General features: G+C 42.4%; 2 protein-coding genes across 2 annotated transcripts; both read left to right on the top strand.

Moving 5' to 3' along the window:
* The first annotated feature begins 75 nt into the window (after positions 1-75).
* Positions 76-7,423, top strand: LOC133497580 (zinc finger protein OZF-like). The gene is made up of 2 exons (XM_061813604.1): positions 76-745; positions 5,495-7,423. Exons 1-2 carry the CDS (start codon positions 631-633, stop codon positions 6,868-6,870), a joined length of 1,491 nt encoding a protein of 496 aa, XP_061669588.1. The 5' UTR covers positions 76-630; the 3' UTR covers positions 6,871-7,423.
* Positions 7,424-12,604: 5,181 nt separating this feature from the next.
* On the top strand, positions 12,605-15,612 carry LOC133497607 (gastrula zinc finger protein XlCGF52.1-like). Its single transcript, XM_061813649.1, has 2 exons — positions 12,605-13,176; positions 14,424-15,612. Exons 1-2 carry the CDS (start codon positions 13,065-13,067, stop codon positions 15,587-15,589), a joined length of 1,278 nt encoding a protein of 425 aa, XP_061669633.1. The 5' UTR covers positions 12,605-13,064; the 3' UTR covers positions 15,590-15,612.
* Positions 15,613-16,100: the final 488 nt, after the last annotated feature.

Here is a 16,100-nt window from a genome sequence, read left to right as displayed (position 1 = left end):
TGAAAGTTAAACCCAGAAAATACTTCCGGGAGGATTCTGGGTTGGAGTGGCCTCTGCCATCCTAGCTGCATTGTTGCCATTTACTGGACATTTTGGAAGAATTCTAAACTCGATGAATCCAGTTTTCAAAGTGAAACACAAACCTTCCCTCTTGTGCACTGTATATACTTTGTCCTTTTCTCAACCGTACGTCTTATTTAAGTCGTGCTCATGACTTTGAACAAATACAGTGGAAAATATCGCTGGTTGTCAACATCGTGGACGTCTGAGAAGGTGAAATGGGACACGGAAGTACTTTGTCCAAGTAGAGACGCCGTACACGTTCCACTGTCGCTCAACTTCCGTCAACGTAAACGTCGTGGGTGAGCCCACGAAATATTTCCTCCGTAATTATTACTGAACGCCTTGGAGTCTCGACACACGACCTTCAGGTTTATTTTTGATTGGACTAAAACATAATCCGTCAAATCTTCGTATCCGCGAAAAAGAACTCGTCACGGCGTCCGTTGAAGCTTCTCCAGCTAGCTTAGCTTCGTTTATCGTAGCTTGCTCGCTGCTGACGATCGGTTGGCAACACACAGCGAAGCAACGAATCAAGTTTGAGCGTCAAGTGTTGACTGGCGTGTGAAGATGTGGGCACAAAGTGTGAAAGAAGAAAAGTACGACGATGAACTTTCTGGAATGCCGGACGACCACGAGAGACGACGTCACGGACCGTGGGGCGCTTTTTGCAACAACCCAGCTGGTTTGTTCACTTCTTACTCTTAATTCTTCAGGAACTTGTTTTTCTTTTAGTAACACGATCGGTGTGCTCATTTCATAATCGTCGAACATCCGGTTTGTGTTCGAGGAAGACATCCTGTTATGTGCTCTGCGGGGGGAGTCTTTTGAAAAATAAAATACAAATAAAAAGTCGCCCGTTTTCCGACGGTTGCGGGCGAGCTGGGAAATTTTGTCCCACACAACTTTGGGGTCCATCCCCGGACTGGTCGCCGGCACGTCGAAAAACATTACATTTACACAAATATTGGTTATGCCCCAAATTCCGATTATTTTCGCGAGAGTTTTCAATGCATCTAAAGGGTGTGTTTGAGGGTCACGTGCGTATTGTGGTATAGGGTGCAGGGGGGGGGGGGGGGTCAAAACTCAGTTTTGTCGAGGTACACTTTTCCTCTGAGGCCCTTTATGACTACAAAATCATGTAAATGTATAGTCACGTTAATATATTTGAAAACAAATGTTGCACTTATTGTTAACCCCATCTGGACCAAATGACATTTTGCAGAAAGAAAAATCGGACTTAACATTTTCGATTGTTGCAAATTTGCAACCCCTGCCCAGAAAAGGGTTAACGATGAGCCGAAAACACAAGTCACGGAAAATCCAATTGTGGCACGCACAATAGTTGCCTTTGTGTTGAGAGAGGAATCCAAAGAGTACTTGCCAAGCAGCTTTGGACTACAGAGACGTCCCATTTTCCAGATCAGAGAGCCTGTTGCTGAAGTCTCTGCTTCCAAGTCCAGCGCAGCTTCTCCTCACAGACTCGCTCGCTCGCTTGCGTGCCTTTGGGTGAAATTTGCCATTTGAAACTTAAAATGGGCCATTTACGGGGCCTGTCGTCGTGCTGTCGTCACAGGCTGTTTCCTGCTCCTTGAACGCTGGCAGCTCGATGCATGACCCGTTCCACACCCGCCATTGTGAATGTTACACCGCGGCGGGCTGATATGCCAGCGCGTCGGCCTGAAGTTCTGCCTACGGCCTCGGGAACTGCTTTCAACAGGTCACAGCAGTTGACAAGACCAGAATAAACACTTCAGATGCTTCTGGTGTTCAACAGTAGCAGTACTTTTACTTCTTGACAAGGATCTACATGTCACTGGCTACTTTTATTGATCAATTTTTCCTTGCTTATCGACTATTTCCTGCACAAGACTACAACTTGGAATTCCACATTGGGCGCTCTTTTTACCAATCCAGTACAAGTTAGTCCAAAACTGTGACTTTGCTATTTTGTCGATTGATCGTGAAACCGGCGATTACTGCTTTTCCACTCGAAACCGCGACATCCTGCATCCAAGTCGCGCAGGCACCTTTGAAAGAAACGTGAATGCAATTCTCAAACCTCGGAAGAAATCAATCTTCTTCTTTTCCTTTCGGCTTGTCCCGTACGGGGTCGCCACAGCGTGTCATCTTTTGCCATCTTAGCCTATCTCCTGCGTCTTCCTCTCTCAACACCCCAACTGCCCTCATGTCTTCCCTCACCACATCCATAAACCTTCTCTTTGGTCTTCCTCTCGCTCTCTCTTCCTTGACAGCTCCATCCTCAGCATCCTTCTACCAATATACTCACTCTCTCGCCTCTGAACATGTCCAAAACCATCCAAGTCTGCTCTCTCGAATCTTGTCTCCAAAACATCCAGCTTTGGCCGTCCCTCTAATGAGCTCATTTCTAATCCTATCCAACCTGCTCACTCCGAGCGAGAACCTCAACATCTTCATTTCTGCCACCTCCAGTTCTGCTTCCTGTTGTTTCTTCAGCGCCACCTCTCGTCTCGAATCCGTACATCATGGCCGGCCTCACCGCTGTTTTGTAAACTTTGCCGTTCTTCATCCTAGCGGCGACTCTTCTGTCACATAACACACCAGACACCTTTCGCCAGCTGTTCCAACCTGCTTGGACCCGTTTCTTCACTTCCTGACCACACTCTCCATTGCTCTGTATTGTTGACCCCAAGTATTTGAAGTCGTCCACCCTCGCTATCTCTTCTCCCTGTAGCCTCACTCTTCCCCCTCCACTTTTCTCATTCACGCACATATATTCTGTTTTACTTCGGCTAATCTTCATTCCTCTCCTTTCCAGTGCATGTCTCCATCTTTCCAATTGTTCCTCTGCGTGCTCCCTGCTTTCACTGCATATGACAATATCATCTGCGAACATCACGGTCCAAGGGGATTCCAGTCTAACCTCATCTGTCAGCCTATCCATTACCACTGCAAACAGGAAGGGGCTCAGAGCTGATCCCTGATGCAGTCCCACCTCCACCTTAAATTCCTCTGTCACACCTAAGGCACACCTCACCATTGTTCTGCTGCCATCATACATGTCCTGTACTATTTTAACATACTTCTCTGCCACACCAGACTTACGCATGCAGTACCACAGTTCCTCTCTTGGTACTCTGTCATAGGCTTTCTCTAGATCCACAAAGACGCAATGTAGCTCCTTCTGACCTTCTCTGTACTTTTCCACGAGCATCCTCAAGGCAAATAATGCATCTGTGGTACTCTTTCTAGGCATGAAACCATACTGTTGCTCGCAGATACTTACTTCTGTCCTGAGTCTAGCCTCCACTACTCTTTCCCATAACTTCATTGTGTGGCTCATCAACTTTATTCCTCTATAGTTCCCACAGCTCTGAACATCCCCTTTGTTCTTAAAAATGGGAACTAGAACACTTTTCCTCCATTCTTCAGGCATCTTTTCGCCCGCTAGTATTCTGTTGAATAAGTTGGTCAAAAACTCCACAGCCATCTCTCCAAATTGCTTCCATACCTCTACCGGTATGTCATCAGGACCAACTGCCTTCCATTTTTCATCCTTTGTAGTGCCTTTCTGACTTCCCCCTTAGTAATCATTTCCACTTCCTGGTCCTTCACTCTTGCCTCTTCAACTCTTCCTTCTCTCTCATTTTCTTCATTCATCAACTTCTCAAAGTATTCTTTCCATCTATTTAGTACACTACCGGCACCAGTCAACACATTTCCATCTCTATCCTTAATCACCCTTACCTGCTGCACATCCTTCCCATCTCTATCCCTCTGTCTGGCCAACCTGTACAGATCCTTTTCTCCTTCTTTCGTGTCCAACCTGGTGTACATGTCTTCATATGCCTCTTGTTTAGCCTTTGCCACCTCTACCTTTGCCCTACGTCGCATCTCGATGTACTCCTTTCGCCTCTCCTCAGTCCTCTCAGTATCCATCCCACTTCTTCTTCGCTAATCTCTTTCCTTGTATGACTCCCTGTATTTTGGGGTTCCACCACCAAGTCTCCTTCTCCCCTTTCCTACCAGATGACACACCAAGTACTCTCCTGCCTGTCTCTCTGATCACCTTGGCTGTCGTCGTCCAGTCTTCCGGGAGCTTCGGTTGTCCATCGAGAGCCTGTCTCACCTCTTTCCGGAAGGCCGCACGACATTCTTCCTTTCTCAGCTTCCACCACATGGTTCTCTGCTCTACCTTTGTCTTCTTAATCTTCCTACCCACCACCAGAATCATCCTACATACTACCATCCTATGCTGTCGAGCTACACTCTCCCCTACCACTACTTTACAGTCAGTAACCTCCTTCAGATTACATCGTCTGCACAAAATATAATCTACCTGCGTGGTTCTACCTCCGCTCTTGTAGGTCACTATATGCTCCTCCCTCTTCTGGAAATAAGTGTTCACTACAGCCATCTCCATCCTTTTTGCAAAGTCCACCACCATCTGCCCTTCAAAGTTCCTTTCCTGGATGCCGTACTTGCCCATCACTTCTTCATCGCCCCTGTTTCCTTTACCAATATGTCCATTACAATCTGCACCAATCACAACTCTCTCGCTGTCTGGGATGCTCAGAACTACTTCATCTAGTTCCTTCCAGAATTTCTCTTTCAACTCTAGGTCACATCCTACCTGTGGTGCATAGCCGCTAACCACATTATACATAAGACCCTCAATTTCAAATTTTAGTCTCATCACTCGATCTGATACTCTTTTCACCTCCAAGACATTCTTAGCCAGCTCTTCCTTTAAAATAACCCCTACTCCATTTCTCTTCCCATCTACTCCGTGGTAGAATAATTTAAACCCTGCTCCCAAACTTCTCGCCTTACTACCTTTCCACCTGCTCTCTTGGATGCACAGAATATCAACCTTTCTCCTAATCATCATGTCAACCAACTCCTGTGCTTTTCCTGTCATAGTCCCAACATTCAAAGTCCCTACACTCAGTTGTAGGCTCTGTGCATTCCTCTTTTTCTTCTGACGCTGGATCCGGTTTCCTCCTCTTCTTTGTCTTCGACCCACAGTAGCTGAATTTCCACCGACGCCCTGCAGGTTAGCAGTGCCGGGGGCGGGCGTTGTTAACCCGGGCCACGACCGATCCGGTATGGGATTCTTTAGATGAACGCTCATATTTGTTTGGCACAGTTTTTACGCCGGATGCCCTTCCTGACGCAACCCTCTGCATTTATCCGGGCTTGGGACCGGCCGACAGATTGCACTGGTTTGTGCCCCCATAGGGCTGCATTCAGAAGGAATCAATATTGCCCAAAATTAATACTCTATAGACTTTGATGCACAGCATCAAAGTCTGAGCATGACACTTGACTGACCAAAGGTCAACATTTCCACACCATGTCTGCAAATATTCTCATTTCTCCAGCTGGTTTCCTTTCCTTTGACTAAACGGAAAACCGTGCATGTTGCATGTTGCCGTCTCTTGTCCTGCAGATGTCAGTGAAGCTCTTCGTCCACGCCTCCGTTACTTGAAAGAGGAAAAGGAGGAGGAAGAGCCCCGCAAAATGAAAGCCGAGGAGGCCTCCTCGGTGAGCCTCCATATTAAGAAGGAAGAGGACCCAGAACGCTGTCGTGTTAAAAAGGAAGCGGAGGAGGTCGAAGGCCCCCACGTGACGGACGAAGAGGAGCCGGGCCCCGCCCACATTAAAGACGAAGAACAGGAGACTGAAATAACTGATTTTCCATTGATCGTCATTGTGAAGAGTGAAGTGGATGATGAAGAAGAAGCGGACGCGGACGCAGACGCCTGTGAAGAACCGCAAGCCGAAGGCCTCTTAGCTCCACTTTCCGATAGTGACAACGTAACGTCACGATTTCCTGACACGAACGACGAGGACCACTCAAAAGGGGACGGGACACATGACACCGAAAACAAAGACGTGAAATGTTCCCATTGCCACAAAACCTTTTCCAACAAGTCGTCGTTGAAAAGACACACGAGAACACACACCAGAGAGAAGCTCTTTGCCTGCCCAATTTGTAACAAAAGATTTGCTCATAAGGGACATTTGAAAATACACACAGGGATTCACTCTAGTGAGAAACCTTTTTCCTGCTCATTGTGCGGTCATAGATTTAGCCATAAGAGTAGTTTAACAAATCACATGAGAATACACACCGGGGAGAAACCTTTTACCTGTTCAACCTGCAACTTGAGATTCGGGAGACGTTCTTACTTGATAAAACACACACGAATACACACTGGGGAGAAACCCTTTTCCTGTTCAGTTTGTGGTAAAGGATTCTCTATCAAGGAAAATTTGAAAAAACACACAACGACACACACTGGTGAAAAACCGTTTGCCTGTTTGGTTTGTGGTAAAAGTTTCTCGTTGAAGGGAGGTTTGAGAACACACTCGAGAACGCACACTGGGGAGAAACCTTTTGTCTGCTCAGTTTGTGGGAAAAGTTTCGCTCTGAGGGCGTGCTTAACAAGGCACACGAGGATGCACAATGGGGAGAAGCCTTTTGCCTGTTCACTTTGTGGTAAAAGATTCCTGGTGAAGACGTGTTTAATCAGACACATAAGGACGCACACCGGTGAGAAACCCTTTGCCTGCTCAATCTGCAATTTAACGTTCATCGATCACACGGGACTGGTGAGACACACGAGAACACACACTGGGGAGAAACTCTTTTCATGCTCAATTTGCGATAAGCGATTTACACAAAGATGCATTCTGGAAAAGCACATAAGAATACACACGGGTGAAAAACCATTCAGTTGCAATGTGTGCGATAAAAGATTCTCTCGTAAGGATCGGGTTAAGAGACACAAGTGTGTCACGGAGAAGAATTGTGGCAAATGAACTTTCAACTACAAAGAAACTCTTTGTGCGAAGATGGAACGTGTATAATTATGTGACCTGCACGTAATACCTGTAAAAAATACAAATATCCACAGTATTCAGTCAAGTTCCATCTGTTATTTCTCCTTGTCGCATCATTATCACTTCAGTTCTCACGCGAGTGGTCAAATGTTTAGTGTACTCATCACAGGCATTAATGTCAGAATCATGGCGGTGTTTTGATTTCTCTTGATTTTTTTCCCCCTGGGTGGAAGAATTGTACACATCCCAATTTCAATTAAGTTGGAACATTGTGGAACATATAAATAAAGACAGAATACCCTAATTTATTTGAAAATCATTTTCAAATTAAATTCAGATGAATACACTACAAAAAAGATACGTAATGTTCAAACTGATACACTACTGTTTTTTTTTTTTTTTTTTTCCTTGAAAGTAGTCACTCGTTTTTGACATCAACTAAATCCGTGCCAGTAGGTGGCGCTCCACTGGGTGGTGTCGGAAAAAAAATATTTTTTTGTTTTGTTTTTACAGTTACGAAATCTGTCACTATGTCATTATTGGAAATGTTTGAAAAGGTCTAACCAAATGTTAGACCATCTGCCTTGCAGTTTTGAGGGCCGGGGTTTCGAGTCCCAGCCCCGCCTGCCTGCGTGGCTTTTCTCCGGGTGAGCACTCCAGTTTCCTCGCACACCCCCACAATTAATTGGACACTCTAAATTGCCCCCAAAAGTGTGATTGTGAGTGCGGCTGTTGTCTGTCTCCATGTGCCCTGCGATTGGCTGGGGACCAGTTCAGGGTGGACCCCTCATCCTGCCCGATGACAGCCGGAATAAGGTCCAGCACACACACACACAGAGAATAAGCGGCAACACATTCCATCGTTGAGAAGCTAAGCCTTGCTTTATAACATTCATAAATTCAGATTTTTTTGCCAACACAATTGAGATCGTCGGTGTAGCGCTTGACAATCCTTCCAGTTTCTCACATGGACCTTTTGAACCCATCATTTTGCTTGAATTTATATTGTTTGGAAATTACACAGATCTGGAGAGTAATAAATGGAGACGTTTTTTTTTTTTTACTACAGTTTTCGTTATTACTGTATTCTGATGGTTGTTTGTTTTTTAAATACTGTAACCACACTAGTAGACAGCGGAAATGATCGTAAACGTTATCCGCCAGAGGCCATTAAACAAGAGAAGAAGAAGAAGTAGAAGAAGCGCTGGCGACGACAAAGAAGAAGAAGCAGCAGAAGAAGAGGAGGGGACGAAGAAGAAGAAAACGTAGGAGAAGCGCTGACGACGACGACGAAGAAGAGGACAAGAAGGCGAAGAAGAAGAAAAAGTTGAAGAAGCGCTGACGACGACGAAGAAGAAGAGGAGAAAAATAAAGCGAAGAAGAAAAAGTACAAGAAGCGCTGACTACGAAGAAGATAAAGGGAAAAAAAAAAAAAAACTACGAAGAAGCAGAAGAGGAGGCGAAGAAGAAAACGTAGAAGAAGCGCTGACGACGACGACGAAGAAGAAGAGTAGGCGAAGAGGAAAACGTAGAAGAAGCGCTGACGACGAAGACGAAGAAGAGGACAGGAAGGAGAGGAAGAAGAAATAGTCGAAGAAGCGCTGACGACGACGAAGAAGAAGCAGAAGAAGAGGAGGAGAAGAAGAAAAAGTAGAAGAAGCGACGACGAAGAAGCAGAAGAGGAGGCAAAGAAGAAGAAAAAGTCGAATAAGCGCTGACGACGACGAAGAAGAAGAGGAGGAGGAGATAGAGATTTTTTTTTTTCTCTTCGTTACTTGAAACTATCTTTCTATAGTTCTTGTTCTTAGTATATTTTTTTTTGTTACATTGTCCTTCACTGTTCTTTCTCTTAATGTCAGGGGGTTAAGACAAAACGTTAAAAGAAAAGCTTTATTTTTATTTGCAAAACAACAAAAAACTGATTTCGCTTTCTTTCAGGAGACACACTCGCTTAAGAACGATACAACTTTTTGGAAGGCCCAATGGGGCAATGACATCTGGTTATCTCATTGTTCAGAAAGAGCAGCAGGTACAGCTGTTTTAAATAATTCCTTCAATGGGAAAATCTTGCACAGTGAAGCTGATACTAAAGGTCACTTTCTTATTATAATTATTAATACCAATGATACCATAATTTTCTTAGTTAACATATATGGATACAATTCAAAAAGTGAAAATGATACCCTATTCGGAGTTTTAGAATCTCGTTTCCTGTATTGGCTCTCTAAATATCCAAGCGCAAAGATAATAATGGGCGGTGATTTTAACATTGCTCTTAACGGTCTCAAAGATAGGTGGCCTCCGCGCTCTAATCCCTCATTAGCATCTACTCTAATACAGTTCATGCATAAATTTGATTTGATTGACATATGGAGAGAAAAAAATCCTGGAATGTCCTTATATACTTGGAATAATAAAACTAACACTAGTTTGTCAAGAATAGATTTTTGGCTGATTTCCAATGGATTTGACAAAAATGTCATTACTGTCAATATTATTCCAACTCCTCTTACTGACCATAAAGCAATATCAATACAAATCCTTCTAAACCCTCGTACCTGTCGTAGGAATTCTTACTGGAAATTAAACAGCTCTATTCTTAAACATGAAGCTGCTTCTAAGACCATCCGATCTTTAATTGATCTTACTGGCAAAAAGCCTTACTTGAAAATAAGTTTTGCACTAATTGGGAACTTTTAAAATTCGAACTATCAAAATTTTTGAGGACATACAGTAGTTCAGTTGTTAAAGCAAAAAAAGCTGAAGAAGAAAACATTATCTCAGAAATAACGGCTTTGACACAAAAAAACAGAGCTAACTTATCTGAAAGTGAATCTCATCTCTTAATACAGTTACAACTTAAATTAGATGATTTATATAGGATGAAAGCTGAGGGGGCTTTTATTAGAAGTAGAAGGAGGTGGATGGAGGAAGGAGAACAGAATACTGCCTATTTTTTCCGGCTTGAAAAATCTCATGGCAAACTTAATACTATACAAAAACTAAACATTGACGGAAACATCACAGACGATCCCAAAAAGATAGCTAAATACTGCTCTGATTTTTATACCAAACTCTATGATTCTAAATACTGTGAAGACCTCACCAGCCACTTTATGGTATCTCTCACAAACACTAAGTCAATTGATCTCGGCCTGAAAGAGTCCTGTGACCAACCACTAATAATACAAGAAATTATCTCAGCAATAGATCATCTTAAATTAAATAAATCCCCAGGTACAGATGGCATTACTTCCGAATTTTACAAAGCTTTTTCTAAGCAGTTAGCTCCCTTCCTCCTCGCTCTCTTCTCAGAATGTATTCATAATGAATCCCTCCCTCCAACTTTAACTCAAGGCCTTATAACTTTAACACCCAAACCCAAAAAAGATTTACTTCTTATTGATAATTGGCGCCCAATATCATTACTAAATAATGACTACAAAATTTTTGCCTCAATATTTGCCAAAAGAATGAAATTTGTTTTAGATTATATAATTGATGAGACTCAATCTGGTTTTATGAGAAATAGACACATTTCCAACAATATAAGATTAGTTCTTGATTTAATTGACTATGCAGATCTATGTCCAGACGAAAGTTTCATCCTTTTCTTAGATTTCTATAAGGCTTTCGATACAATTGAACATAACTTTATATTCCATGCACTAGACAAGTTTAATTTTGGCCCACTTTTCAAAAGTGCTGTCCGAACAATGTACAAAAATGGAAACTCATCTATTAAACTGCATGCTGGCACTTCCCCCCGATTTCCTCTTAGACGTGGAGTAAGACAAGGATGTCCAATATCACCCTCTCTCTTTCTTCTTTGTACACAGCTTCTCACCGACTCTATTAAGCTCAGCCCATTGAAAGGTATTCTAATAGCAGACAAAGAAATTTTCATAAGTCAGTTGGCCGATGATACTACACTTTTCTTAAAAAATAGATGTCAGATTCCTCTTGCTATTGATGTGGTTAACACATTTTCTCTTGCCTCTGGGCTCTGCTTAAATATTAAAAAATGTGAACTACTTGCCCTCAAGACTTGTAATATCTCTTCAATCTGTAATATACCTGTAAAAGACTGTGTCACATATTTAGGCATATTTATAAATAAAGATATGGAAACTAGATGTGATTTAAACTTTAATCCTGTTATCGACAAAACTCAGAAAAAACTTAATCAGTGGCTGCAAAGGGATTTATCTTTGAGGGGCAGAACTTTATTAACTAAAGCTGAAGGTATATCCCGGCTCACCTATGCTGCCTCATCGCTTGGTGTTAATAAAAACATTCTAAAAAATATCGACAAAATGCTCTTTAACTTCGTATGGAAAAATAAAACTCACTATATTAAGAAATCGGTTGTAATGAACACTCATGACAAAGGAGGCCTAAATTTTTTAGACTTTCAAACATTAAATAATACTTTTAAAATTAATTGGCTGAAGCACTTCATTAAAGACCCCTCCTCAATTTGGAATTTCATACCAAATTTTGTCTTCTCTAAAGTAGGTGGCCTACATTTTCTTTTACTGTGCAATTACAAGATTGAAAAAATCCCATTGAAATGATCAAACTTTCACAAACAGATGCTTCTCTCATGGTCTTTATTATATAAACATAACTTCTCTCCGCACAGATATTACATATGGAATAACAAAGACATAACATACAGAAACAAATCCTTATTTTACCCTGCCTGGTTTTCTCATAATATACTACTGGTTCACCAGCTGTTTGATTCCGATGGCTTGCTGTTTACTTATGAAGAATTTATTTCAAAACACAATGTGTTAGTCCCTACTGACGAATTTAAGATAATCATTAATGCAATTCCTGCTGGTGTCTCTTTGCTATTTAGAAGCCCAGCGGACCAAATACCAGCTCCTTTGCATCTTGATCCATCTAAAAGCGAAGTAGGCAGGATTTGTTTCTCGAGAACACGTAAAAACAATCATTCCATACGTACTTTATTTCAAAGGGACATAGTGTCTCTTCCTCACATAACATCTTATTGGAATCAATTATTACATAATCTTGACTGGAAAAGAATCTGGATCTTACCAACTAGATATATGATTAACAACAAAATAAAAGAAGTATCTTTTAAGTTAATTCATCAAATTTATCCTTCCAAAATATTTATTTTACAGCGTTTTAAAAAACAAATTGATACTGATTGCTCTTTCTGTTCAAACTGCCCTGAAGATAATTTTCACTTATTTTGGTCTTGCCCTGTCTCCAATAATTTCTGGAAAGATGTTTGTATTTTTATTTCTACTTTTATTGACAACAGTTTTACTCTTTGTTTTGAAAATATACTGTTTGGTTTCACGTCTTTTACCTCGTCTAAAAACAGACACTATTATATGATTAATCTTATAATTTTACTAGCTAAGTTTCATATTCATAAATGTAGGTGTATAAATAAAAATCCTTGTTTTATTTTCTTTCAAAATGAAACTAGACAGTATATTCATACCATTAAGAATTCTATGAACGCTAAAGCCATTAAAACGGTAAATTTGTGTAGTTTATTTCATGTTTTTTTGTAGAATGTAATCTTCTTTTTGACCCCCTTGGCAAATTGTCTTCTGAGTTGAATTGTATTGTTCTGTTTAATGTTCAATAAAAAAAATAAAAAAAAAAAAAAAAGCGAAAGTTGTACGGCAACACCACTTGGACAAACTACGTGACAACGTCGTCAACAAAACGTGCTAAAGTTGGATCGCGTGGGAGCTTGCGTCCCACGAAAACTGAAACGTCACACAAAACGGGTCTCTCAAGGCAGGACTTTACGGATCGTAACTGTTCGCCGGGTGCGTGACGTCATTCGTCTATAACCAATCACGCCTTAAGATGCGCTCAAATGACTTCCTGGGTTCTCGCTCTACTGTCTGAAACCTTGGCAGACTCCTTGGATGACTGCACTTTTACCTACTTTCTCAGTAATCCAGGTAGAAAGGCACGACACGGGACGCCCCGCCACGACTCTACTCGATCAAGACGCGGGTTGTTGCTCCTCTGGTTGGGGTTAAACTCGTCTCGCTTCACGTTGAAGCTTCTCAGGATAGCTTAGCTTATCTTGTTAGCCACTCACAAAGAGACGCGCGCTTGTCATCAACACACCGAGAAGTGGAGCTCGAGTGTGACAGCCAAGTCTGAAAATGTGTACAAGGAGTGTGAAAGAAGAATACGAGGAGGAACTTTCTAGAACAAAAGTGGAGAACGAGCGACAACGTCATCCGCTGGAGCCTCAGAAGGGAACACGGACAGCAGGTTTGCGCTCTTCTTACTCTCACTTTCTTTCGAGTTTTGGGGTTTTTTTTTTTTTTTTTGGGGGGGGGGGGGATAAAGCTATAAGTAATGTTGGGACTCGTTTTCAAATTCTTCGCGATAATCATTTTTCGTATGGTGCTGTACTCATACTTGTACTCTACTTGATTTATCAGTCAAATTTGAAATCGCTTTAAGTCTCTGTTTCCGTTAAATTGATCTCAATGCACGTTTGCATCGTCGGCTTCAGATGTTTCAGTCGTCAACATGTATTGCAGTCTTCACACATCAAATAAAATAACATGCAACATGATCATTCATTTGTGAACATTCTATAGCGCTGCACATACAAGAAAAAAACATGTATTTTTTTTGTTGGCTTTGTATCTGTTTACAGCATAGTTTTCATGGAAACTTTTTCTTCTTATGTGCAATGGAAATGAGAAGCATTTCCGTGCCCTTATATGAGAGGGGCCTTTTCTCCATGTGAAGATGATAAACATTCATTTTGTCTGAATTATACGAGTAACACCTGGAACATTATGTCCAACCCACTAAATACCAAGAAATGAAAAGCATCCATTTCGTGGGGTTTAATTAACCAAAAGCGGCCACCAGTACGTGAATATATAAAATTAGCTGAAATTGAAAATGACAAAATGTGACAAATGTTGTAAAGGTTTGTTACATATGCTCTAACATATTCGCATTAGCTCAGCTGTAGTAGTGCCCTGCGATTGACTGGCGACCAGTTGAGGGTGTCGTCTCCTTTTCGCCCAATGCTAGCCGGGATGGGCTGCGGCACTCCCGTGAGCCTTGTGAGGATAAGCGGCTTGGAAAACTGACATGGACAGTTGTAATATGCTCGTTGGACCCACACGATGAGCATAGAGCTACACTTTTACTTGCTGTAGAATCTGCAAGATCAATAACTTGTCAGCTGGATAATTTTGCCGATTGTTGATAGATTGACCGGATTGGTCATGTTGTCTCTCACGTAAGGCACGATGGTCATACAGTATTTTAGACCGAGCCGTTTATTTCTATTTGATTCATTTATTTTTCACCAATTATAGCACCGCATGTCTGAGAGGAATGCTCTTTCAGGTACGTTCGAACACATCCGACAATAACGTTACCTGGACTTGAGCTTACGACCACACTTCTGTAAAGCGCACGTTAAAATCAGGGTTGACGGAGCAAATTTTGACTTTTTCAACCCTTGCGTCTGCTTTTATTGTGTGCTGCAGACGTCAGTGAAGATTATCTTCCTCTTGAGGTGCACGAGCCGGAACCTCGACAAATTAAAGAGGAAGAGGAGGAGGTTGATGTCGCTCAGTTTCCGTTGACTGTTATCGTAAAAAGCGAGGATGATGACGACGACGACGACGATGATGAAGAAGAGGACGATGACGACGAAGGTGATGGAGACCGTTGTGGAGGATCCCAAGCAGAGGGACTCTTAGCCCCGCTCTCAGACAGCGACAACGCGTCGTCGCGCTCTCCTGACACGGCCGACGACGAGGAACACTCGAAAAGCGATGAGAAGTGTCACAGTCACAAGAAGCAAGTTCAATGTTTGCAGTGCGGGAAAACATTTAGTTCAAAGTGGAATTTGAAGGTTCACTTTCGAAGTCATAAAGGAGAGAAGCCCTTTACATGTTCGGATTGTGGCAAAAGATTTGCTAACAAGGGAAATTTGAACGCGCACACAAGAATACACAGTGGGGAAAAACCTTTTTCCTGCTCAGTTTGTGGCCTGAGAGTGACTCAGAAGAGCGGTTTAACAACTCACATGAGAATACACACTGGGGAAAAACCTTTTGCATGCTCGGTATGCGGTAAAAGCTTCTCCATCAAGGGACACTTGAAAAGACACAGCAGAACACACACTGGAGAAAAGCCCTTTGCCTGCTTAGTTTGTGGTAAAAGATTCTCTATCAAGGGACATTTACGAACACACACAAGTATACACACTGGCGAAAAGCCTTTCGCCTGCTCCATCTGCACCTTTAGTTTCAGCGAACGTTCCAAATTGGTTAAACACATGAGAACGCACTCTGGAGAGAAACCTTTTCCCTGCTTAGTTTGTGGTAAGAGATTCTCTGCCAAGACAAGTTTAGTAAGGCACACGAGAACACACACCGCGGAGAACCCCGTCGCCTGCTCGCTCTGCAACTTAACTTTCAGCGACCGTTCCGGATTGACAGAACACAAGAGAACACACACTGGGGAGAAGCATTTTTCCTGCTCAGTCTGTGCTAAAAGATTCACCCAAAGAGTACACTTGACGTCGCATGCAAGAATACACACCGGTGAGAAACCGTTCAGTTGCAGTGTGTGTGAGAAAAGGTTCTCCCGTAAGGATCAGGTTAAGAGACACAAGTGTGCCGGTGAGAAGAGCGCCACTCGATGACTCTTTCGAGGAGCCAATGAAACAAGCTAAGTCAATAAAAGTCTTCAAACAGTGACGATGCAAGAGTGCTTCATTTGAATGTGATTTTCCCTTTGCTAAAATCGTTTTCTTTGCTTAAAGAAGGGCTAAATTGGGGGTGTTGGAAAATGGCGACGAATCGACGCATCGCAATAATCGTTCTTGATTCGGCAAATCCTCTGAATTGATTTCCCTGGCCGGCTGAGAGCATTTTGCGTGCGATTCATCTGCTACGGATGGTGGCCACGTCGGACCAAACAAACGCACAAACAAATGCTGACCTGAACAAGCAGCAGCAAGAAGCCAGCACCTTCGATTTTGAAACGTGCCATTTAGGGTGCATTTGGATTCCGGGACACGAGAAGCCAACGAGATTAAGCGCTGTTGCAAGAGGTGCCAGGGAGAATTGATAGATTTCATCAACAGGAAACATCTAGACAGACGCTCCAAGCTCCGTTTGTGGAAAAAGATTCACAGATGCAATTTGACGAGA

The sequence above is a fragment of the Syngnathoides biaculeatus genome, chromosome 3 (genome assembly GCF_019802595.1).
Source record: "Syngnathoides biaculeatus isolate LvHL_M chromosome 3, ASM1980259v1, whole genome shotgun sequence".
Classification (NCBI taxonomy): Eukaryota; Metazoa; Chordata; class Actinopteri; order Syngnathiformes; family Syngnathidae; genus Syngnathoides; species Syngnathoides biaculeatus.
The sequence above is the reverse complement of the archived record's forward strand: the minus strand, read 5'-3'. Positions and strand labels throughout refer to the sequence as shown.